Genomic DNA, 25,747 nt, shown 5'->3' on the forward strand with positions numbered 1-25,747 from the left:
TGTATTGATTGTTGGTACCATTAGGAGAGATAACAGGCAAACGTTGGTCAAAATAACAATTCTTCTAGATGATCTAATATAGACTTCTTGTAAAGTAAGTAATGCAGATGTCTAACAATAATGTATCTCTTGAGAGCGTAACAATGAAACCCATTTGGTTTCCTTTTACGCTCTCAAGAGTTAAAGTAAATCTAATAAGGGTCCATTTGGTTACAAACTCTACTTCATTTAGCGGGGGACCACCTGGAATCCCTTCAAGGACCACTGGTTGAGAACGCACCACTGATCTAAGGAGAACATTTGGTCAGAGTACCTCCAGCAGCAGGCAGCCGGCCAGCGACACGTTGTCCATCTCTGTGGCCAGGTGGAGGGCCGTCCTGCCACAGCCCCTGCCCTGCGCCTCCACGTCGGCCCCGCCCTCCAGCAGCTCCCGGAGGGAACGCAGGCTGTTGGCACGGACCGCCAGGTGCACCGCACATTCACCTGGTGGTAACCCACGGCAACAGCATGGTTGAGTGACGGGGTTGGTTAGTGCAGCGGTTCCCAAAATCTTTCATGTCAAGGACCCCCAAATTGACACTAATTAGCCCGCGGACCCCCATTTGAAGAGATAAGCCAGGGACCCCCATAAGAGAAGATTTGTACGGCTCTAGCAGTGATTCTCAACACGTTTACTTTCAAGGACCCCCAGTTGATATGCATTAGGCTACGGACAATTTACAGTATATTGTAAAATCACTGTTAGTTTAACTCTGAGAGTCTAACGGGTCGATTTGGTTCCATTTGTACACTCAAGAGTTACAGATCCATGGGGTCCGGGGACTACGGATGGACTACGGGTGGAAAATAGCATCTCTGCTAAATCCGGTGTATTTACGCTCCATTTTGTTTTTAAATGTACTGTTCATTAATATGCTCTGTCCCGTCTAAATAAACAAATAAATAAAATACAAAATAAATGGGTCCATTTGGTTCCTAGTTCCTAACTATCTATCATAGCTGGAGACCTCATGCAGATGTTTAACAAAAATGTAACTCTTGAGAGCGTACAATGAAAGCAAATGAAACCGTAACGGTCCATTTGGTTAGCAACTCTCCATCATTTAGCTGGGGACCACCTGGAACCCCTCAAGGACCACTGGTTGAAAACCACTGATTTAGATTAATAACATCGAAAATGGTGTTATTAATCTAAACCATCTAAACCTAAATCAGTGGTATGGAGCCAAAAATAATAATAAAAAAATGCTAAAACATTTTTTTAATGTCACAATCCCTTTAACTTATGATAAGTTAAAGGGATTGTGACATTAAAAAAATGTTTTAGCATTTTTGTATTATTATTTTTTGGCTCCGTACAATTGCACTAAAAAAACCTGAACTTTTAAGATGTCACCTGTTTTCATTGCAGCTAAAAAGGCTTCCAAACCCCAGAGAAAACTCTAGACCACAGAAATCCACTGAATGTTCAAAGTTCAAGTTTTTTGGGTGTAATTGAGGTTATAAAACCTAAAATAAAAATAAATTAAAATTATTGTCATGAAACCTTTAAGATCACAGGTCAGGAGTGGATTTGTTTATACGCCTGGATACCCCGTCAAGGACATGATGTTAATAATTATATGGCGAGTGACTGCAGGATTCAAGGTGGCTAATCTTGGCTTATCGAAATATGAACCAATAAAGATAGCTGGTTATTTATTGTTAAGGAAACACCATGTGACCATTGAGCCATGTTTTAAAAAAAGAAAACCTCTATCGTGTAATGCAAACTGATGTGTGTGTAAACTTAAGTAATGCCTCTTTGATTATTTGAGTAAACAATTAGGCACTGACGAAAGTCAATATTGCTGTACCCACGTAATATGGTGCACAGTTATCATGTCTAATGTTCTACACAGTATGTCACGGTACAATGTTTTGCCTCGGGGGCGCCGCCCATAGAGTATATATATAATAGAGACTGAACTGGCGCGAAGCTCCGCCCCCCCAGCTATTCATGTCAGTGGAAGTTGCTCAGTGGCGTTTTGAAGCACCCGGAAGACTGCCGGAAGTCCCTCCCAGGACCTCAACTTTGAGGTCCTGAGTGACGTAGGGCAACTGAGCGCTCAACGTTAAAGCCCAGCTGCACGGGGTTTCCCGGTCATGAATCCACAGGTCCGCCTGTAGTCCCTCCTCCTACCACTAGGACCCAGAGCTTCAACGTTGGAAAGTCTGCCTGCCCCCTTGGCGCCGCCCAATAGAATGTGGATAACAGGATCATGTTGGCCCTTTTGGTCCGCCCTCAGCCCTCCTCTTCCGGCAGGGCGCCTTTGTTTTCATTCCCACTAACAACAATGTTTACACGTTCTGAATGCCCCTGCTGACAGATTCAGTAGCGGTGCTCGGAATCTGTTCTTGAGAGATTAGTCATGGTAGCCTATTAACATTCTTGTGTTTATGCTTCCATGTTGTAATAATGCAGTACCAAATGGGATGTGATTTCAAGTGTAGTTACAGATGATGTAACTGTTGATGAGTGCAGTAGGTGACAGCTTTGGGAGAGGGGGTGTACTGTTGACCTATTATTCCTCACTAAGGTTATACATTAAACAGCCTCTCATAAATGCTGTCTCACAGCTTGGATATAATATAGACTGACAACCTCTCATAAATGTCCTGGCACTGCTCTGTTCCGTCTATGGCAGGGATATTCGTTTTTCAGACCAAGGACACCTTAGCTGAGAGAGACTAGACAAAGTGCTCCTCGGTGCACAGGTCAGGTAGATTATTGTGGCCTTCTGGTGGCGCTATAATAGGCCAATGTGAAAAAGGTGGGATTAATTCCTCGGCCTAGTGGGAATGTGTGTGCAAATTTCACGTAAATTGCACTCCAATCCTGCAAACTTTGGAAGCCAATCTTAGCCCATCGGGATGGAATATGGAAATCGGACAGATCCGTGTTGATCACATGACAATAGAGATAGTGTGTACCGATTTGTGTGATGTATGCATAATAAAACTGTAGGAGTAATAAGAAACGTGTTTTGCAAAAATAGTTTTGCCATGCAGTTGCAAAGCGACGTATTGTGTTGTGAGCTTGTTCACTTTTTCTTGTTTAACGCTTCTTTCTTCAAAATAATAAAAAAAGGACTGGCTTTAGACATACAATAAGGTTCCCATCCAACAATAACAACATGTGAATTTAAATCAAAGTGCTACAATGTGTGCATCAGACAGCGTGCGAGTAGCAGTAGTATCCTACCTGCTGCGTTGGGCTGGTCCAGCAGCTCCGCCACCTGCCTGTGCTGCAGCAGGAAGCCCACCATGGCCCCTCCCTCCTCCTGCTGGGCCGCCAGGTGGAGCGCCGTGTTGCCGCGCCGATCTGTCAGAGCGGCGTCTGCCCCGGCCAATAGCAGGGCCTCGGCCGCCTCCTTCTGTTGAGTGATCACCGCCAGGTGCAACGGAGTCTGGAGGAGTCACGAGGGGAGCGAGGAGGAGGAGGAGAAAACGATTTCAGACCCGAGAAGCGATTGCGGTGACACTATATTTAACGATGACCTCATTCCATTTGAGTGTTTTTCTTTCAGAATTCAGAGAATTCTGTTGATAATGTGTATATGAACCACTGTTAACTCTTTTTTTCCCCAGGTATGTATATATACGTACTGTACGTTGGCGCTAGGTGGCGTCATATACAGTACCAAGTATATATACGTACCCCAACGTAGACTCTATATAATGGTTGATGCCTACGGAGGCCTTTAACATTGGTCCGGTTCCCATAGCAACGCCCCGCCGTTCCAACTATGGGATTGGAAATATATTCACAGTGCAGAGCAGTGGAAGGGAGGATTTTCAAACCGCCATAACTCAGATTCTAAAATCTCTGTCCTTGGTGGATTTTCTGCCATCCACATTTCGGATTTAATTTGTGCCTTTGTACTGCGACGCTGGCGCCATGTAAACACTTCTGACGAGAGGTAAGGAGTGTGTGAGTGTTCCAATGCTGCCGTAGTGTGTGTGACAAGAGATGCTGGCCCCTGGAGCTGGGGTTTATTCTAACAGCTAGCGGTAGAGATAGAGTTAAGTGATATGCAATGGCACTTACCTGGTAGAGGTGGTTCCTCATGTTGAGCACGTCCTCCCCCGGCAGAGCACACAGCACCTGGGCTAGTCTCCTCACTGCCTCCCCTTGACTATGGATCACTCCCAGGTGGAGACCGCTGCATGGGGGGACGGACACGTAAAGAAATAGCCAGACAGACATACAATACAGAAAGACAAAGATGGACAAAACAAAAGGAAGACAGGAGGAAATTGAGGGGAAAATTAAACCGACAAAAAACAAGTACCGGTAAGTGTCTGCACATACACAGCATAGAAAAGGCTGAATGTTAATATTGATGTAGAGGTCTTCACGAGTCCAATTTGACCATACCCAAATAGACCCGCAATTTTTTTTTAATAATAGAATTCGGTTATTGAATTCTAGCTCCGAGCCCGAAAAGCACAGAGATATGTCGGAACTGGAGCCGAACATACCCGGCTATTATAATAAATATGAGGACCGATTGACAGCCAATTGCCGGGACCACTCGGGTATTATTGGGGTATGATTACCCGAGCACCGAACCTACCCGGGAGTCACTTCTTGTGGATGGAACCGGAACCGTCTCCGGGTCAGTTTGGATCCCAGGTATTTTCGGATCTCGGGCTTACCCGAAGACCTCTACATTGATGCGGCTCCCACTGTGACAGTGACTGTGTGTGTGCTGTGTACTGACGTGTCCCCGTCCTCATCCTGAGCGGTCATGAGGTGGCGCTGTGGAACCAGGAGGTAGGCTGGGTCTCCTGAGACCGCGTACTGGAACAGAGCTTCTGCATGTCTGCCCGCGGCCTCCACCAGACACCGCTCCAGATCACATACTGCAGGAGAGAAACGCGCACAATGTCAGCTGGTCTACACCCAGTTAACTTACACTATAGCACAAAGAAACGCGCACAATGCCAGCTGGTCTACACCCAGTTAACTCACACTATAGCACAAAGAAACGCGCACAAAACAAATGTTTAAAATGTTTAGTGAAAATAGCCAATCAGGCAGCTCAAGGTATAAGTAGACAAATAACCCTGTCAAAGTTTTGTATCCCTTGCTTAGCCGAGTGTGTAGACGTGTCCATTTTGCAGTCAGAAAGTCAACACAACGCGGTTACGTATAGGCTGTGGTTCTCAACCAGTGGTCCTTGAGGGGGTTCCAGGTGGGCCCCAGCTAAATAATGGGCCAAATGAACCCTTATACTGTAGATCTTTAACTTATTTTGATCAACGATTGCCTGTTATGTCTCCTATGGTACCACATGAATACAGCATGGAAATGGACATATTCAATTAGTTTGGGGTCTGCAGGGCTAAATCTCGTCAAATGGTGGTCCGAATAAATAATGGGCCTTGATATGAAAAGGGTTGAAAACCACTGACCTACAGAGATCATGGGGCTAAGTAGTACCCAATCTCCTGTGCAGGCAATACTGAGGTGCACATACAGTATACCGAACCCAATGAACCCATTGGAATCATACTTCTATCCCACTCTCCATCCTTGACCTCTTGACCCAGGTCCACATTGGCCCCGTCCCCCTCTGGCCTCTCCTGGGACTGGGCTGGATCACGCTGCACGGCCCCTGAAGCCCAGTCGTCACCTGGATCACTGTCGTCAGCGCCGTCCTGGGCTGCACCGCTCTGGCTCTGGCTCTCTGCAACAAGCATCCTTATTATTGTATGACGGACTTGCCACAATCATTGGCAGGCACTGGACAGTGTATTACGAAAAAAACTAATAATATTGGTCTGCGGTTTATGCTTCCAGAACACGGTTACCGTTTCACCTCCATGATAATCAAAGTTGGGAAATTATTTTATAGAACATTTCTCCAAATCTGCTTCATAGGCTCATACTCATAGCATAATTGCCTAAGTCATAATTTGAAGGTTTTCAGCAAAGAAGAAATTAAATATTGACTTGGGCAAATTAGGCGAAAGTGCCTAAGTCAACACATTCATTATGCCTAAGTCATGTTTATCCGCCTTTATTTATATCTGCCCTCATAGCATAATTGCCATTTTTGGAATGTAACAAGCATTCTGATAGGCTGAGGACATGGGCATTGGGCAATAATAACAACACACAATGAAACGGCAGTGTTAGAGAGTAGAGAGAGTAGAAATGTCAATTTGTTTGATTGATTGATTGAAAATGTTATTTCAATGGTACATTTCAAACGAAAGCACAAGTCAATACAAAAACTGTTACTTGTGACGATGGCAAGCATTTGTTTTAGTTTTGTAACCTGTCCAGTGATATTTAAAGTATGTGTATTGTGAAAATGTGTAGAGTTACAGATGGTGAGAAAGAAACCAGATAGCTTGAGGGTTGTTACTTGTCAGACAGAGCTACACACATGCTCACGAGAGCGCACACACGACCAGTGATCAATATCTGGCCAAGATTGATGATTCAGACGTAAACTATAACTATAACTATAACTATAACAGCACAGCACAGCACAGCATCATGTTCAACCCAGATTCGGCACAAACAAGGGACTAAATTATTTTCGCTCCTATGCCACCAAAATGTGGAACGCCCAACCAACAGTCATTAAGACATGCGAATCCCTTGACTCCTTCAAAACCGCTCTCAAAGGGCACCTACGGATGGCTGCAATTCGAAACTGGCCCCCGTAAAATCTGAATCCCCCCCCCACCTTTTTCCCCTCACTGTATATGTTTCTTTTCCCTTTTTACCTCCATTATGATGAATTCCTGTACTGTTCTTTGTCTATATAGAAGTGTCTATTTGTACGTCTCTAAATGTTTTGATGAATTGAACATGGTGGACCCTGTTGTAAACAAGTGTAATGCTTAATTGGGTCGTCCACTCACAGTTAACAGCATTTGTATTGAGTTTGTGCTTGAAATGTACTGTAATTCTGCAAACTGTTAATAAAATTTTCAATCAATCAATCAAAGCACAGCACAGCACACCACAGCACAGCACAGCACAGCACAGCACAGCACAGCACAGCACTAGGAGCGACTAGGAGATGCGTGTTGGTCTCACCATGTTTGATGCTGCCCCCACTGCCCGCCAGCCCAGCTGAGTAGCCAGTAGTGTATCCCCCTGGATAGCTGTATCCACTGAAGCCCTGGAAGTAACCTACAACCAAACCAAAACATCCTTAGACCTGGAGGTGCTGCAGATTGGACACATCTACACTCGGCCAATGGACAGAAGACTTTGGAAGGTTAATATATATATATTTTACAATGCTTCTAGTAACTCATATTTCAAAATCACAGGTAAAAAGCATTACTATGATGTTCCTAATCATAATGACGATTGTGATGATTCGTGATTCATTTTTTAGTTTTACACTGTATTTTGAGTGTATAAGACAAGTCGACAACCAAACAAATTTGGTAAAAACATTTTAAATGTATTTGATGCTCTTATCGAGGGCAACCTATGACTAGAAACAAAAAACTAAAAAGTAGATCACCCAAATAACAGGTAACCAATAAGTAAGCGCTGCAAAGTCAGACACACTGATCTAACACAATATTCCTGTAAGTAGATCAGGCAAGGATGACGTTAACAAGATATGAGTTTTCTTTGATTTGTTACTTTATGTAGCCTACTGTTTTTATCTTCCTATATTTAATAATCTTTCTTTTTTGCGTAAAGCCATTTTGAGTTGCATTGAAATGTGCAAAAGGAAAAAAGATCATTATCATCACGTTATACTAGTAAATTGATTCCTCAGTTACCACAGCATTAGCTAACGATGTGCGTAGTGGTTCCCAAACCTTTTAGCCCGTGACCCAAAAGAGAAATGAGAGGTTTGCCCGGGACCAAAACTAGTGAAAATAGCCGATGTAACGGATGTATTTTCACTACTTCTTAAACATTTGTTTTCTAATTTATGGAATTTCTTAGATTTTTCTTTGATTTCTTCATGAAATGACTGAAAAAGATAATTGCATTTGTTTTGAATTCCTGAAAATGTTTCTTTTTTTTTTAACAAAAAAAAACTAAGGGGAACCCATAAAAGAAATGTGTCAGCGACCCACAAATGTGTCCCGATCCAGTGTCTGGGGAACAGTGAGTGTTACTGTACCTCCGCCTCCAGAGCCGGGGCCTCCTCCTGTGGCCGGACCTCCTCCACCACCTCCTCTGTATAGCCCTGCACCTCCTCCTCCACCTCCTCCATGGCCACTGAAGTCCTGGAAGTTTGGCAATGTCTTCTGCCTCTTCCTCTGTACCTCCTCTTTGTCTGCACGCACGCACGCACGCACACGCACACACACACACACGCACGCACACACAATAATTTGTGCACTGTGATATGTAAATATCCCTACACCCACACATGCCAAAGGTATGTAGTCAAATTCATGCACGCATGGACACATACAGTACATCCAAGGGCAGCACTTTGATGGTCAGAGAGACTCCATGCCGTACCTCCTGAAACGAGTCATGTAAGGAGTTAAGGAGGTTGCCACTCAGAGGCAGTATTTCCCCTGCTGTGACATTTTGAGCTGTACTCCTGATAATGCAATTCAAAGGTTCGGTCACTGTTTTTTTCTTCTGGTCAGCGGTCAGGTCAATCTAAATCAGCGGGTGTTCTTTTCTCTGATCCTGAGGACCCAGAGTAGAGCCACTGTTTTCTTAGTGCTGCTCCGGTGCCTCCCCTTTGGCTTAACAACCATTCCCACCCGTTCCAGCGAATGGTTTTCATTTCTGACCACCCCGGCGCCCGCTCCCCGTTTGCAGCAACATTTTAGTACCGTCTAGTTCTGCAGACTCCCGCAATATTTCCATTGGGAACAAAATACATGAAGTCAGAATGAGAGAGTGAGTGAGACGGAGGGAAAGAGAGAAATAGAGGCAGAGAAAGAGATGGCCATTGCAGCACCACGGACAGCAACACAGTGGGCTGGGCTTACTGATCAACAGTAGGTTATCAATAAACACTGAATATACCGGTCGGTAAACAACATCTCAAAATGATGTTCTCCTCTGCATTTAGCCATAAGATTCATATGAGACGTGCCTTGCTTTTATTTTGCTTGGTAATCTCATGCTTTGATTTTGATTTAACTTGGTCATGACGGCCATCCTTGTATTGATTGTTGGTTGGTTGTCATGATATCATGACCAATTGAGCCGACCGGGACATTTTCTCCGTAGTGAGTTGGTCAATATTGCTAGGTTACAGTTACATTCAGAGTGCCAACATTGGGAGATATTAGCACTATTTAGAATTCCTCTCAGGCCATCACAATTATATATAAAAAAATATGTCATATTCAAGGATTTCACACATTACTAATGTGGGTATGACAATGTCACTCTTACCTATGATTTGAGGGTGGTAGGTGAAGGGTTTGGGATCGCTGGTCTCGTTGTCCGATTTCCTCTTCAGTTGAACAAAGACAGAGGTGGGCTTCTGGAGGTTCAGGTCTCTGTACTTGGGGGTCTTGAAGACAATAGCAAACTGATGGAGGTTTAAAAAAGAAAAAGAAAAAAGAGACGATCACTTGTCAGTTGTCACTATAAATGCGTGGGCGGTAGAGTCTGCAGTAAAACCAATGTTTTCCTATGGCCTGGTATGTGCTCCTCTCTTGCGCTGTGCGTCACATTATTCTAACAGTTTTTAGAAGCGCATAAATGTTAACATGTTTTCATGTTCACTTTAATGAGTGGAGCCACGCCGCTTCCTGTTTTGATGCCAGTAGATGTGGTAGGAACGATGGGACAATGGCAAAATGCCGACAAAAGTTTGATATTAGACTCAAGAATCAATGTCTGATTGAATCCTGCTGCAGTATCAGTAGGGACTTGACACCAACCTGCCTGTGGACATCTGTAGGGGAGAAGTCTCCTAAAGCCTCCCAGGCCAGTCCTCCCGAGTCATTCTCTTCATAGAACCGCACCTGGATGTCATCTGCACGCACGCACGCACGCACACACACACGCACAAAACAACAATCATACCAAATAAAAGTGCATGCCTCAAAGATAATCCAAAATATATTGGAATGCTGCTATCACGCTATACCCGATAGATAGATTATTATGGATCCCTTATATTGATCACTCTTTTTAATTGGCATATCCTAGTATCCTATATCGGGATTGGGAATGGACATAGATTTCATTCAGACTGCATCAGCATCAGATTAGACTTACTCTAAATGAGTCAACTGAAAAATAAAAATAAATCGGTTTGAATTTGCATCATGTCTATAAACCCATATGCACATAGGCGGCGGGTGCGTTTTACCTTTGGGTAGGCTATAGAATTGTGTTTATTTATTTATTTCCCAGATGGTTTAAAAATGAGTTATTTAGCATACTTTTACCAATGAATTAGCACAGACAACCACTATCATGAAATATTACAAAGTAATGCCAATGCCATGTTATATAATTCCCATGTTATATAATTTTATTATAACGCAATATTAGAAATGATATAGAAAATAACACCACAACATCAAAATCAAAGGGGAAGAAGACATTTATTAAGAAGATATGAATTATGTGGCAAAACCAAAATATGTGCATGTCATTTTGTCAATTTAATTTGCAAAGCGGGCCGCGGGCGGCTCGCGTCGTTCTCTTCGTCTGTCTCTCTCTTTTCCCTCGCCTTTGGCCTGTGTTGCTGTAATGGGGCGAGAGAATGGGGGGGGGGGGGGGGGGGGGGGGGGGGGGGGGGGGGGGGGGGCGCGGGGACAGTGACGGTGTGAAATTAATTTATGTGTAATTAATTTCCAATACCAGCTTCTGTCTGTCGATCTCCCTATTCATTTAAATTAGGCTTCTTTTTATTTGTTTTGCACTGCAAAGTCTGCAAACAGTGCTGCTGTTCATGGTCCTAATTTATTACACACACCACGACACACCCCTATAGGCTACAGTGAGCCCCACTCATTTAATATATACATTTATATAGTGCAAATTAAGTGTTCAAATTAATGATAATTATCCTACCTTAATGCAGCAATATGCGACGTTTTGTCTTGGCATCATAGGCATCAATAATGTCTTCTGCTTGCAGCTTGGCTGTGAGGTCACTTTCAATGTGAAGCAGACTGAGATTAGACAGTCTGGCCTGGAGCATTGTCGTCCTAAGCCAGTTCTTGATGCGCCTCATAGCAGAAAAAGACCGCTCACATGTTGCTGTGCCGACTGGCAATGACAGAGCCAAACGAAAAAGTTTCTCGTAATTGGGGTAATGTCCAGACACAAGTTCCCTTCTGATGTGTTCAGTTGATCCGTTTTCTGTTTGTGTTGACACCATTGTCATTTCAGTCAGTGCGAGTTTGGGGTTGATGTTGAGTAATTTTGCATACTGGCTGATCAGGCTCTCTGCGCCTTTGTAGTCACATTTTACCACAGCATCAACACTTTTAGAAATGGCTAATGACTGGGCGGAAAATCTTTCTCTGCACTCGCCCATAAGTGTGTCCAAAACAGGATAGAACAGCCGACTGGCCCATTTATTTTTCATCGTGATTTGGGTGGTTGCTGCTGTGGTGCTTTCCATTTGGTACTCTCTCTGGCCAAGAGTGCTCGTGACGACCATACAGTCAAGGGCAGCTGGCTGTCTAACAGGGCGCTTGGGGCGTGCACGTATCCTCTGATCCTCCTCGTCGGTGCCCACCGTGCCCTCGCTCTCAGCCTCCATAGAAACGCCAACTGACTCGCCGAATGTTTTAATTTCGCTCCAGATGTCATCCCACTTTTCACTGTTGGTCCTCATGTTTTCAAATGTTTTCATCATAGTTCCCAGGGTACCTGCAGCCATAGCCAATGTTGTGTCTTTCTTTTGAAGTGCAATGTGTGCGACATGGACTGTGCTGAGCAAATGATAAAAAATAATCAGACTGACGCAAAACTCTGCGCTTTTCACAGTATGCAGCAGACCAGATGCTTCCACAAACCTACGATAAGGAGGCACAGATAGTTCAGACAAAGTGGATGTCAGGGCTGTGATGGCATCTTTTACAGCTGACACGTTGCTCCATCTGCAAGCCCATCGTGTGTCGCTCAGTGCTGTAAGATCCACGGTGACACCAAGCTCTTTCTGAGCCTGCTTGTACGCGTGATGTGTGCCTGGCTGTGCAAAGAAGGTGTACAGACTTTCAAGGGTGCAGAAAAATCCCATTGCTGTGCGATTGACTTTACAGGCATCAACCAAAACCAGGTTTAATTTGTGGGCCATGCAGTGGATGTAGATAGCAGACGGGTGATCCTCGCGCAGTTTCTTCTGAACACCATTAACATGACCAGACATCACTGCTGCCCCGTCATAACACTGTGCGACAATGGGTAAACTGTACAGCCCGCAATCCTCCAGAAAGTGCTTAACATGACCATAAATTGCGTTTGCGTCTTGCGCTTCAGAACAATCCACAAATCCGAGGAACCGCTCTTTAATTTCCAACTCCTCTGACGCGTATCGCACGCACACTGTCATTTGCTCCTGTTTATAGGAACGCGCTTCATCCACGAGAATGGTGTAAAATCCATTTTCCTCAACACTGCGAATGATTTGGCTTTTGACAGTTTTAGCTGCGATTTCCATCATCTCATTTTGAGCATCATGACTGGTGAGGTTGAATGAGCTATTCAGCCGAGTGCAAAACGCATCGTCATGTGTTGAATACCATTTGCAAAGCTCTAAAAAGTTCCCACGGTTTACTGAACTTTGTGTCTCATCATGCCCTCGAAGCGCAAGCCCTTGTTTGCCAAGATAGATCAACATTTCAACAATTGTGCTGGCATATTCCCTGTTGCACTTAACAGTTTCTCTGTGCGAGTTGCTTAACTGTGCAGCAACAGAACCCGTGGCTTTGGATTTTAAATATGATTGCCATTGATCCATACACTGCCGATGTGAAACACATTCAATGTGTTTCTGTAACTTGAACGACATGTTTTTCCAATCACACACACCATTGCTCACAAAAGCAGTATCGTTATACCCACTGGTGGACTGGAAATGTCGGCACGGGAAACAGAACACAGCATCTGCATTTGTGCAGTATTCTAAAAAACTGTACCTTTTAAAATATTCTGCAGAAAATGAACGTCTCTGTTTCCCGAACAATGATTTTGGGTATTCAGGCAGGACTGGCTGAGATGGGCCACTGTCTTTGTCTCCCAATGCCAAGTCAGTGTGCTGGACCGGGCCGCCGCTGGCTCTGTGGTGATTACCGCCCTCGGCAGTGCCTTCCCCGCCTCCCCGCTCATTGATTCTCACAAGCGGGCGCCTTAGACAGGTAGACGGCCCTGCCACTGGCTCTGCCTCGCCCTCCCTACCGCCATCTCCACTGGCGCTGACTGTGGTGTTATTATGCCCAGCCGGGCTTGCTGTTGCTGCAGCAGCTGCATTGCTGACAGCCTCTCCAGGATTCTTTTCTTTTCTTGAAAAAAAGGACCTTATATCCATATTTCATTTAGATTTTTGCGTGTTTTGAAATGATGGATGAACGATGTCAACAACTGTCTGCTATTTCCTGCTTCCGTTTTCAAAAACAGCGCGCTGTCAAAGCGGATGTTAACAGACGTCCCAAGTAGCCAATCACACACTGAAGCATGACGCTTTGCGCCCAGATCAGAATGTGATTGGCCACTTGGGATGTGTTTTTTTTTTTTTTTTTAGCCTACCCATAGGCTCGCGCTTAGCGTCCCTGATCGTCAGGGACAACAGGGGGCTGTAATATAATGTTGCGCGCTGATTGCGCACATAATTATATAGATTTTGAAAAATACCCAGCATAATATTTGGGAAGGCTTAGCCTTCCCTAGCCTTACACACCCGCCGCCTATGCATATGCAATAGATCGTTTAACAGACATATTAATATGTTATGACAAATGTTGGGCGCATAAACATTTTATTTGAGGTTTGTAATTGATTTTTCATGAGGAATAAGGCATTCTACCTACGCATGATTTGTGACACTGTACAAGTGTCTCTGAGCAGACATGAGATTCAGTGTACATGGCGCAAAAGAAAACCATACAAATAAACACATATTTGCGCTAGTATAGTATAAAATCTGTGCGTACCCAAGCTTAGTCAATGAGGTCCAATGAGTGTCTCAGCTAACTGTTATTATAACATATGGAATAGGAAGGTAAACCCAAAGAGAAAATACATTTCCTGTGGATGGGGGTGGGTTAAACCCTTTTGATAAACAAGGAACAAGGAACAAAAATATTTAAAAAAATTGTTTGCCAAATGGAAAGGTAAACATATAGCTCACATTATATGGTTCACTATAACAAACAAAGACTAATAGACAACAAGTCTCTTCCTCATCCAGACTTTGCATAATAGATGGGAACTCCCATGCGGCTGGGCATGAGCCTGCTTTAAGTACTTCCTTCATTTAAAGGGCCACTTCGCCCATTTTGCAACCAGATCTTATTTTAATGATGATTGGGAGACAAGAAACACTTTCCTGGGGTTTTTATGTGGGAAATATGTGTTTTTAGATATTTCAGTATTTCAAAGCGTCCATGGGGGCTCCATGATGGACACTGGGCTCACTTATTTCCTGGACTACATGTTGTCTCAGTAAGAAAGCCCTTCCCCTATTCACAAGGAGGAGCAGTGGACCAAAGCATTATGGGAATTGTAGTCCAGGAAGGAAGTGAGCCCAGTGTCCATGACATCATGGAGCCCATGGACACTTTGAAATACTACAATATCTAAAAACACATATTACCTGTAGAAAAACCCCAGGAAAGTGTTTCTTGTCTCCCAAACATCATTAAAATAAGATCTGGTTGCAAAAGGGGTGAAGTGGCCCTGTGTAAAGTGTAAAGCTTGGTGATGTCATGCTATACCTGTCCCCAGCAGGGTTTTCAGAAGAAATGACAGGACGTCGTGTGTACATACCAGATAAGTGCTACATGAAAACTACTTTCATTATGCTTTAACAGTTGCCATCTTTCACAAACCACAACTCAGTGGGAGTCAATAACCATTATGAACACCGTCAGTCACCAACTGTGACAGGAAGAATAACCATTATGAACACCGTCAGTCACCAACTGTGACAGGAAGAATAACCATTATGAACACCGTCAGTCACCAACTGTGACAGGAAGAATAACCATTATGAACACCGTCAGTCACCAACTGTGACAGGAAGACCAAAACTAAAACATTTAAACTCTTTGGTTTACCTGTGAGAATGTTTAAGCTACAAAACTTTAATGGGGGTGTGAGAGGTGAATGCGCTTTTGTTGAGGTCACACCAGCACAAAACAGGATTTGTCCCTCGTTCATTTGACAGGGGGAGGATGCGAAATACAGTACATTTGCTTCCTCCTATTGAGAATAGATCTCGCATTACTAGTCACAGTTACCAAAACATCACTCACAGATGCTCTGCCAGAAAGGAAATGATTAGCCAGGAAGAGTCAGTAACAGCATGGTGTGGACAAAGTGTGACATTTGAGTTTTACCTCTAAGGAAGGGTGTTTAAGTTTATTGTCTCTTCATGGAAGCAGTGTCATGTGCAAAATTACACGTTGGTAGAGGCTTTGGCTGTGTAGTTACCTTGATGTAACTCAAAATGGTGAGATTAATTGGTATTATTATATTATATTCAATATCAATAAGTGGATGAGCAGACTATATGCTGCCCATACCCCAGTATAGTGGTGCTCATACCCCAGTATAGTGCTGCCCATACCCCAGTATAGTGGTGCTCATACCCCAGTATAGTGGTGCCCATACCCCAGTATAGTGGTGAGGAGACTATATGCTGCTCATACCCCAGTATAGTGGTGCAGGCTGCTCATACCCCAGTATAGATGAGCAGACTATATGCTGCTCATACCCCAGTATAGATGAGCAGACTATATGCTGCTCATACCCCAGTATAGATGAGCAGACTATATGCTGCTCATACCCCAGTATAGATGAGCAGACTATATGCTGCTCATACCCCAGTATAGTGGTGAGGAGACTATATGCTGCTCATACCCCAGTATAGTGGTGAGGAGACTATATGCTGCTCATACCCCAGTATAGTGGTGAGGAGACTATATGCTGCTCATACCCCAGTATAGTGGTGCAGACTATATGCTGCTCATACCCCAGTATAGTGGTGCAGACTATATGCTGCTCATACCCCAGTATAGTGGTGCAGACTATATGCTGCTCATACCCCAGTATAGATGAGCAGACTATATGCTGCTCATACCCCAGTATAGTGGTGCAGACTATATGCTGCTCATACCCCAGTATAGATGAGCAGACTATATGCTGCTCATACCCCAGTATAGTGGTGCAGACTATATGCTGCTCATACCCCAGTATAGTGGTGAGCAGACTATATGCTGCTCATACCCCAGTATAGATGAGCAGACTATATGCTGCTCATACCCCAGTATAGATGAGCAGACTATATGCTGCTCATACCCCAGTATAGTGGTGAGGAGACTATATGCTGCTCATACCCCAGTATAGTGGTGCAGACTATATGCTGCTCATACCCCAGTATAGATGAGCAGACTATATGCTGCTCATACCCCAGTATAGATGAGCAGACTATATGCTGCTCATACCCCAGTATAGTGGTGAGGAGACTATATGCTGCTCATACCCCAGTATAGTGGTGCAGACTATATGCTGCTCATACCCCAGTATAGTGGTGCAGACTATATGCTGCTCATACCCCAGTATAGTGGTGCAGACTATATGCTGCTCATACCCCAGTATAGTGGTGCAGACTATATGCTGCTCATACCCCAGTATAGTGGTGCAGACTATATGCTGCTCATACCCCAGTATAGTGGTGCAGACTATATGCTGCTCATACCCCAGTATAGTGGTGCATGCTGCTCATACCCCAGTATAGTGGTGCAGACTATATGCTGCTCATACCCCAGTATAGTGGTGCATGCTGCTCATACCCCAGTATAGTGGTGCATGCTGCTCATACCCCAGTATAGTGGTGCATGCTGCTCATACCCCAGTATAGTGGTGCATGCTGCTCATACCCCAGTATAGTGGTGCAGGCACATTTATATAGGAGACAATACATGGATGGTGTGAAAAGGCAAAGAGCACAGAGCCTGGAGTTGACTTCATTCTATAAACATTATATCAAGGCCATGAGTGAGAACTAAGACCATTTAAATATGGAATCCAAAATAATTCCCTTTTCAGAAAAGCTTTCTCAAAATATAATTCCCTTTTCAGAAAAGCTTTCTCAAAATATAATTCCCTTTTCAGAAAAGCTTTCTCAAAATATAATTCCTTTTTCAGAAAGGCATCTCCAAATCAACTCCATTGGTTGACTGGAAAAAACCTCTTACAGCCAGTGGCCAGCAGCAATGAAAAAAGTCTTCTTGACCATTCATGAAAATAAAAGAAACAAACACAAATGTGTAACACGTTAACTTTCAGTGATGACATTTCAATGGGAGGCTTTGGTTTCGTATTCTTGACAGACGCATGCATGCACGCATAACACACACTTTGGCCCAAACGTGGTAAAACGTTGGCATTTTATTGACAAATGAATAAAGTTGATCAGTCCTACCTTTCTGGACTTTGTCACAGAGCAGGTAGACCTCTTCTCCCCCAGTCACACAGCCTGCTGTTCGGTCCATCCTCACTATCTTCAGGTTGGAGGCGTTAGGTGCTTCTGGTAGGACAGAATCACAACCAATTGTATTGTTTATACTTCTACACATGAGCGTATTGCTGAACTAAATGACGACCTGTGTCATGTTCAACGCCAATGCCAATGTCAATGTCATTTGTTGACAGTTGTGCGACAAAATAGATTAGCCACCTACAAGGAATTCCACTGAATCCACTTAAGCTATGGGGTAGCTGGGGGGGTTATAATGCGTATACTATTGAGAACACCAAGGTGCAGTGCACATGTGAGTTGTTCTGTAATGTGGGAGTCTACACAAGCTGCTTGGAATTTAATGTTTTTGATTGCTAATCTTTCTTTTGTGTGTGTACTGTGTACTGTATACTAAGAAACTATGTGAATGCATTTTGTGTATTTCAGTTAAATCAGAAAAAAAGTGTGCTTTTCCGCACAACAGCATTACAGCAGCAGAGAAGGGAGTGACCCCAGCTGAAAGTGGAGGCTTGGGAGGAAGCTGTGTGGAGTCGGATGCTAGACACTCACAGTGCTAGGGAAATGAAACCAGGCCAGCCTGATGTGGCTTTAGTTTCCCTGCTAAGGGCGAGATTGGACGAGATCAATTTATGATCACAGATCGCCTAGGACGAGATCGGACGAAATAAAGGTTTAATAGAGTTTAATAATGTTTTTTACCGGCTCTTGGCTTCATTGTCACCAGGCAATGCTTTGCTTCCACGTTGGTGATGTCATCGATCATTTTCCATCGATCATTTTACGTTCTTAGCTTACGCATGTTTCATGATAAATGCATTTTATATATGTGATGTATCCCCATGCTTTTTTGTTCTTGCCTAATGTAAGTCTGCTAAATGCCTACATTGTAAATTGTAAATTTTATCGAGTCCCGGGCTAGCGCCGATCCAAAGCCAACTTGGCTCGTGACAAATCATGAAAATAAACACAATGTTTTGGGCAGATCAAATAATTAAAAAGAAGAAAAAAAGGGTACAACACTTTTTGTTTTGTTTTTCTTTTTACTAATTATTTGATCGCCCCAAAACATTGTGTTTATTGTCATGATTTGTCACGAGCCGAGTTGGCTTTGTCCGTGGTGTAAACGTCTTTAAATAAACACTTTTTGAAAAGCCTATGGGGAAAATGAATGGAGAATTATTTCCTAGGCCACTCGTCGTTCGTTGAGGTGATCATACAAAACATCCAAAAATCCATGTTTTTGGAGGTCAATAAAAAATCATTGCGAGCTCACGGGACCGTTTCCAGCGATTATGATGAAAACAAAAGTATCTGCCCTGTGCTCTGTGTTCCCGGAAGTACGTCAATTCTGGTGGTTTCAAATAGGAGCTGTGCGGCCTGAAAACCGTGGTGCTCTGAGCCAATAGCGCCATCTAGTGGTTGGCGGGGAAAGAGTTAACTACATGATAATACTGTAATCTGTGCAATAATATTATGCACACAGGGTGATACAATATGTCATCACCCTGAGGAAGGCTCCTGCCAAAAACGCATGGCTGCCAGCAATAATCTAATAAAGGCTTGTATTACACCAGAATTAGAGTGTCTTGGATTTGCATAATGGTATTGTTATACAACACAAAACCATACAGTGTAAACCATTCAAATAATTTCACATTATAGATTAATCATCATACATGTATATCAATAGCAGCAGAGAACATAATTTTCCAAAGAGGAGCATAGAAGTGGAATATTGATGTAATTATGATTTAAACAGAGACAGATTCGAAAAGTGAGCTCCTCCCCCGCCATAAAGGGTTTCCAACCCCCGATCTTTATCAGTCGTGGGGTGCAGCCGTCAAGACATGAGGAAGTTGTGGGGGGAAATAGTTTCGCTAACAAACAGTGACATTTGTAGCACTTGTGAAGCGCTCCATGAATGGAAATTAAATGGAGACAATCACAATGGAATATGAAAAATCTCGATCAGAATGTGTGAGTTCTGGACAAAGTCACAAAAGTATTTATTGTACGACCTACGGTTCATGAATCGGCCCGCTTCACAACAAGGCCAGCTTCACAACAATCGGTCCAGCGGTGTCAGAGATTAGCTGCGCATAGACTCACAGACCGGGGCAAAGAACATAAACCCTGCCTCCGGCCTGGTGGAGATAATGATACAGATTAACTCACTGCTGTCATAGATGGGCTCTGAGACAACGGGGTCCAGTCTGCGGGAGAAGCCCCCGTCGCTGTCCGGCAGGAAGGCAGTGAACATGAGGCGCACCACGCTCAGGTCCATGTCTTTAGACTGGTGGGCCGCAGCACTGCTGATCAGGCTCCTCTGGTGTTCTGGACACATATTAGATATAGACAGACAGGCAGTAAGTGCATTGCACATATACTGTACATATACCGTGTACAGCGCACACACACACGCATGCACGCACACACACACACACACACACACACACACACACACACACACACACACAACTGACCAGTGAGCTCCCTGGGGACCCGGACTTCTCCCAGCATGTTGTCTATCTCGGGGTGGACGGAGACGCCACAGTTGTAGCCCATCCTGTAGGCCTCGGTCATCCTCTCCTCCAGCGTCTTACTCACATTCTTCTTGGTCACATGGAGGATTCCCAGGTTGGGAAAGCTGGGATAGAACAGATGTGTCCATCTTTATTGCCTTTGAATTTTCAAATTTTAGATTTTTACATTTAGGATAAAATACAATGTTAGGTCCCCACTCTTCCGGTTACCAATCTAACAGCAGTGTTGTTTTCGTCGACTAAAACTATGACGAAAAATGTTCGTCGACTACCTTTTTTCACTGAGGAAAACTAAATGGAAACTAAATGAAAACTGAGCTATGATGACTAAAACTAAGAGTAAATATACTGACAATTAAAAACTAGACTAAAATGTTAGGAATGGACTATAGTGGACAAGAGATCCAGTATAAGTCATTTTTACACTTGGTTGCATGCTGAAAATAGCAGGTCTACAAGCTCACAACGCAACTCACAACGCTGCGATGCGTTGTGAGCTTGTAGATCTGCTATTTTCAGCATAAGTGTAAAAACAGTATCTATGTAGACATGTAGTCGACTAAAATCTTATGATATTTAGTCAGACCTATTGCATAGTCAATAACAGAAACCCACTACTACAGGGCGATTCAACTACATTAACTAATTTTGGGCGGGAACCCCTTTTGGTGTTTTAACTAAGCATTATGTTATACTTTAGCTATTGAAAAATAGCAGATCTACAAGCTCATAGCGCGCCACACGAGCTTGTAGATCTGCTATTTTTGAAAAATCGTGAAAATGTGGCACATATATTCTTTTAGAGTGAACGTTTTTAACTCAAATCTTTGCTTCTGAGGGGTTCCTGGCATAACATATTAATCTCATATGTACACATTTTCACAACCTTTCTTTAAGATCTTGCTGAGCAGCACAGGGGCTCCACAGGGACTGTCCTGGCTTCCTTTCTGTTCACATTGTACACGTCAGACTTCAAGTGCAACTCTGAGTCCTGCTTCATCCAGAATTATTATTCTGACGACACAGCCATTGTGGTGTGTGTCAAGGATGGGCAAGAGGAGGGATACAGGAACCTGACGAAGGCCTTCGGGGAATGGAGTGACAGGAACTGCCTCCTCCAAATTACCTCCAAGACGAAGGAGATGGTGTCTTCAATGTCTTCAGCTTGTCAATGTTCAAGGGACAGCTATCGAAGTATCAAGTACAGTCCTACAAGTACCTGGGGGTTCACATGGATGAGAACCTGGACTGGGCTCCGTCTATAAGAAGACAGAGCAGGCTCTTCTTTCGGACGAGGCTGTTTTACCGCAAATATCTAAATGACGGAGCGGTTGCGCAAAGACCCGCCTGGCAGCACTGTTTAATGCAATGTATTTGTGCGTGTTAAGTATATTTTGTTGAATTATTCATGACAAAGTTGTACAGTATGTATATCCATAACATAAACAAGCAGCACGCTAGCAAACAATTCACTAGTTCTTTGTTTCAATCATTTTGTTATTATTATTTTCACAATATATTACCTGATCATCTTCTTCTTAAATACACTAGTTTGAAACTCTATACCGTCATATGCATACATCTGTTGTGCAAATTATCAAAACATTAGAAAGTAGGCTAGCCGGCGTTATATTGTGAAAATATAATAAATAATAATAATAATAATAATAATAATAATAATAAAATGATTGAAAGAAAGAACTAGTGATTGCTTATTTTATGGACATATATACTGTTGACTTTTACAACTTTGTCATCAGTAATTCAACAAAAAATACTTATAACTCGCACAAATAAATTGCATTAAACAGTCCTGCCGGGCGGGTCTTTGCGCAACCGCTCCGTCATTTAGAATTAGGCTTTTTTACCAGTCAGCAGTGGCAAGTACATCCTGTTCTACGCTGCAGTCTGCAGTGGGGAGGCAGCCGCAGCATGATGGACAAGGATACCAAGCAGCTGAACAAACTGGTGAGGAAGGCTGGCTTAGTACTGGGGGAGAGGCCGGACTCACTGGAGTCTGTTTGACTACACTCAGTGATTCAACTTTTGGGTCGAAAAGGTCAAATCAATATCAAGGTTACAGTCACGGTCAATGTCAAAATTGAGAATTCACACAGATTTTCATGAAACTTGGTAGGAATGATCAGTAGACTGCCCCGTAGCAATGATTAACCTTTGGGTCAAAAAGGTCAAAGGTCAAGTTCACAATCGAGGATTAGGACAGAGGAAAGGACAGATGTATAATCAGATGTTGGTGGAGGCAGGGTTTGAACATCCAGGTGTTTTCTTTAATTACTCTATTTGTCAAAGAAAGAGCTGGTGGTGAACTACTTGATCTCCACCTACCAATATGTCTCATGATATGTCTGAAGTCAATGTAGTGGCTAGAACAGTAGAGAAACTTGAGAAAGCCCGGAGGGGCGAAACGTTGTTGTATAGGTTGAAATAAAAAGACTGGGAGCAGAATTATATCGTGTGCGGACATTCCACTTTGTTTCTTCATTCAGTCATTTTTTGGGGTTCAGCACCGTATTCTGAAACTGGGATGTGCATATCGTTTTCCTGCTTTACATAGAACAGTAGAGAAAACAGCCACAGACAAACCTAAGCCTATACGGTTTGAAAACAAATCACATCATTGTCCCAATATGAAGGACCATCTTAAAGTCTTTACATTGGTTGTGCAATGTAATATTATTTTAGTAAAGCATCAGAACAAATCCTGTTTTTCACTTGTTAATAGATCCATAAAACCTAGAAAAGACGCCTCTAAGGATAGGATAAAACAGGCCAAATAAACACTTAGTTTAAACTAACACATCTTGTTGGCTTAGAACACAGACCAAGCAGGGTTAAAATTCACCCTGGGTGAAATATCAGTATCTGGAAGAGAGCCAGTACAGTAAAGTGACTCTATGCATCTGATGCACTGCCAAGATTGTGAGTGTGAATATGTATGCGTGTGCTTGTGTGTTAGAGTGAGTAATTTAGAGTGAAAAAGAGAAGGCAAAGAGACTGAACAAGTGAGATTAAGAGTGTGTGAGGCTGTGAGCAAAGGAGAACAGAAGGAGAGATGGAGATAGATCGACTGACGGAGAAACATTAAAGATAGAGTGCCGTGATTTTTGTACTTTCTGTTTTGAATGTGTCTATGGAGTTAACATTACTCTAATAGACCCCCAGGTGTGGTTAGAATATTGAAATATGTCTTCCCCGTGTATTTTTTGTTTCTTCCTGAAATGTCAAAAGGCCCAATCAAAATACACCACGTTAGTGATATCACAATAGCATCCACGCCCTAACCCCTCCCCCTTTATCATACAACAACAGCTGTGGGTGTGGCTTCAGTTCAGGTGGATCACCACCCAACCTGAAAACCAGGCATACTTAATGAACTGGTGTGTGTGGCCACATAATTTTTTTTTAACACTTTCTGTACACCATTTTCAAAAATCATTCCATCTTTAACACCTTGAGGGCCCGGACCTATTTAATCCATTCATAAAATGTGCCCATCATTTATAGCGCCCGGACCACTTTTACCGGCGCACCGGAAGTTGTTGTGAATGTCTGTGTAGCAGCTAACAATAGCCACACCACTCTAGAGTCGATCGACACCAACGGGAGGTAAGAATAAATCTATCGCGACTAGCGACTGGACCGCGGAGCGCCGTCTAACACAGGATCTTTTTTCATAATTAGACGGGATGATTTAGATCGCGAGTTATGAACGTTTTAAGAATTTCGTTTTCGTCCGCTAAACAGGCAGGGAACATTTTCGATGACGTGTCACTGTTGTGCAACAACAAGGATTGGGCAACAAGCGCTCCTAGGCTGTGGAGCGATGCGATCGGTTTTGATATCATTAATCTCCGTCCCATTTATCAATCTCCGTCTGGGGCACTTGACCATGAACTTGAACTTGACGGTGATCTCCGCCTGGGGCCTCTAAACTGTTAATAAAGGAGAGCAGCCTGTGTGTGTGTGTGTGTGCGTGCCTGTCCCACCCACCTCATAGTGGAGTCTTTGGCCTGTAGGTCGGTGATGCAGATGCCCTTGTCACATTGCTTGCCCACCAGGCTGTGGGCATGGAGGTGGGTGAGTGTTGAGGTTGCCGTTACCAGCTGAACCACCACTCGCGCGGTTCCCTGGTAGTTCTGGACCTGGAACACAGGACACATTTCAGTTTAAAATAATGTGTTTATTTGCAGATGTATAAATATAATACCGGTATATGTTTTTAAAATGTTCAACAAAATGAGGTCTCTGTAATGACGCCTCTTTGTTCAGTTAAATCCTCAATTTGAGGAAAAGGTGTTTCCCCAACAATAAAACAAACGGTGAAATGTACAGGATTGAATAGTTTAGACTGGCCAGCAGGCAGGCATCTTATATTAGTATAATAGTATGTAATTGGCACCAATGGGCATGAATTTGCCCATGGTTTACAGTTCACAGTTTGCCAACAAAATTATTGGCATTTAAATGCCAGTGATTCATCAATAAGCACAATAGAAAGAGGTTTGGAAGATTTCAGGTGGTTCCAGGTTGTAACCCAAAAAGGTTTCTGCAGTCAAAGTGAGGCCATTATTACTTATTTATTATTTTGTGAGGAGGAAGCATGACCACAACAAAGGTTTCCCGCATTCAAGCTGGTCACTCATGGACAACATGCTAAACATTCTTTTGAAAGTGGGAAATCCTTTACAATACAAACTGCTTTATGTTTTAGAAGAAATTAATTCTCCGTTGGGAGAGGCAGACCATTGGCTGAACTCTCCTGTAGCGGTTCAGTTCATTTGTCTGGTATGCCAGTGAGCACATTCCAAAATGAGTGGCTTGTAGACACGCTTCAGTGTTGAGTGAGACATTTCAAAGCCGGATAAAGATGATATGCTGCTGCTTTATTGTTTTATTGTCATTCAAGTTAACATTCTCCTGTTCTATGTTTACTCGCCGACTTTCTCTAGGCAGATATGACTCACTCATACCCACAGTCAAGAAGGCAATATAGAGCTATGCACGCTATACTGTATATGCATGGACAGTACGGATACAATCACATTTATTGTATAGTACATACAATAAAATATGTGAAACATTCAAAGACTATTTGCACACACCAATTCAGTGTTCCAGATCACTGTCAAATTGATTTTAAATGTGTCTACTGTGTGTGTATATAGTACAATATGATGCACCTTCAATAAAACACCAAGTCACATTACTAGTATGTCCTGTTAATCTAAAGGTTCCATACACATAGTTCATAAAACACTAATATTAACTCACAAAAAAAACAAATTTTTTTTAAACCATCTGGTAGTGTATGCACTTTTGTAGAGCTGTGATAGAACGGAAGAGTGTCTCGTGTTCCATTAACTGTGTGGTATAGAGCGTTGCAGTCCCGCCCCCTACCAGGGCCCAGGAAATGATTCTCCGTTCATTTTCCTCATAGACTTTTCAAAAAGTATTTATTTAAAGACCTTTTAAGCCTCGTACAAAGCCAACTCTTGTCGTGACAAA

At 43.1% G+C, this 25,747-nt stretch overlaps 1 protein-coding gene across 2 annotated transcripts in view; it reads right to left on the minus strand.

Moving 5' to 3' along the window:
• nfkb1 (nuclear factor of kappa light polypeptide gene enhancer in B-cells 1) overlaps positions 1-25,747 on the minus strand; it is a 50,165-nt gene that overhangs the window by 10,376 nt on the left and 14,042 nt on the right. For both annotated transcript variants that reach the window (XM_079510353.1, XM_079510354.1), the window contains exons 6-18: positions 24,233-24,384; positions 20,162-20,325; positions 19,854-20,012; positions 17,622-17,726; positions 9,898-9,992; positions 9,404-9,542; positions 8,160-8,315; positions 7,103-7,198; positions 5,562-5,735; positions 4,767-4,908; positions 4,091-4,205; positions 3,245-3,449; positions 314-483 (exon numbers count right to left, since the gene is read on the minus strand). In XM_079510353.1, the coding sequence (XP_079366479.1) occupies positions 314-483; positions 3,245-3,449; positions 4,091-4,205; positions 4,767-4,908; positions 5,562-5,735; positions 7,103-7,198; positions 8,160-8,315; positions 9,404-9,542; positions 9,898-9,992; positions 17,622-17,726; positions 19,854-20,012; positions 20,162-20,325; positions 24,233-24,384 (1,872 nt within the window). The remainder of the gene's footprint in view (positions 1-313; positions 484-3,244; positions 3,450-4,090; positions 4,206-4,766; positions 4,909-5,561; positions 5,736-7,102; positions 7,199-8,159; positions 8,316-9,403; positions 9,543-9,897; positions 9,993-17,621; positions 17,727-19,853; positions 20,013-20,161; positions 20,326-24,232; positions 24,385-25,747) is intronic.

Source organism: Electrona antarctica (genome assembly GCF_951216825.1).
Source record: "Electrona antarctica genome assembly, chromosome: 1".
Classification (NCBI taxonomy): domain Eukaryota; kingdom Metazoa; phylum Chordata; class Actinopteri; order Myctophiformes; family Myctophidae; genus Electrona; species Electrona antarctica.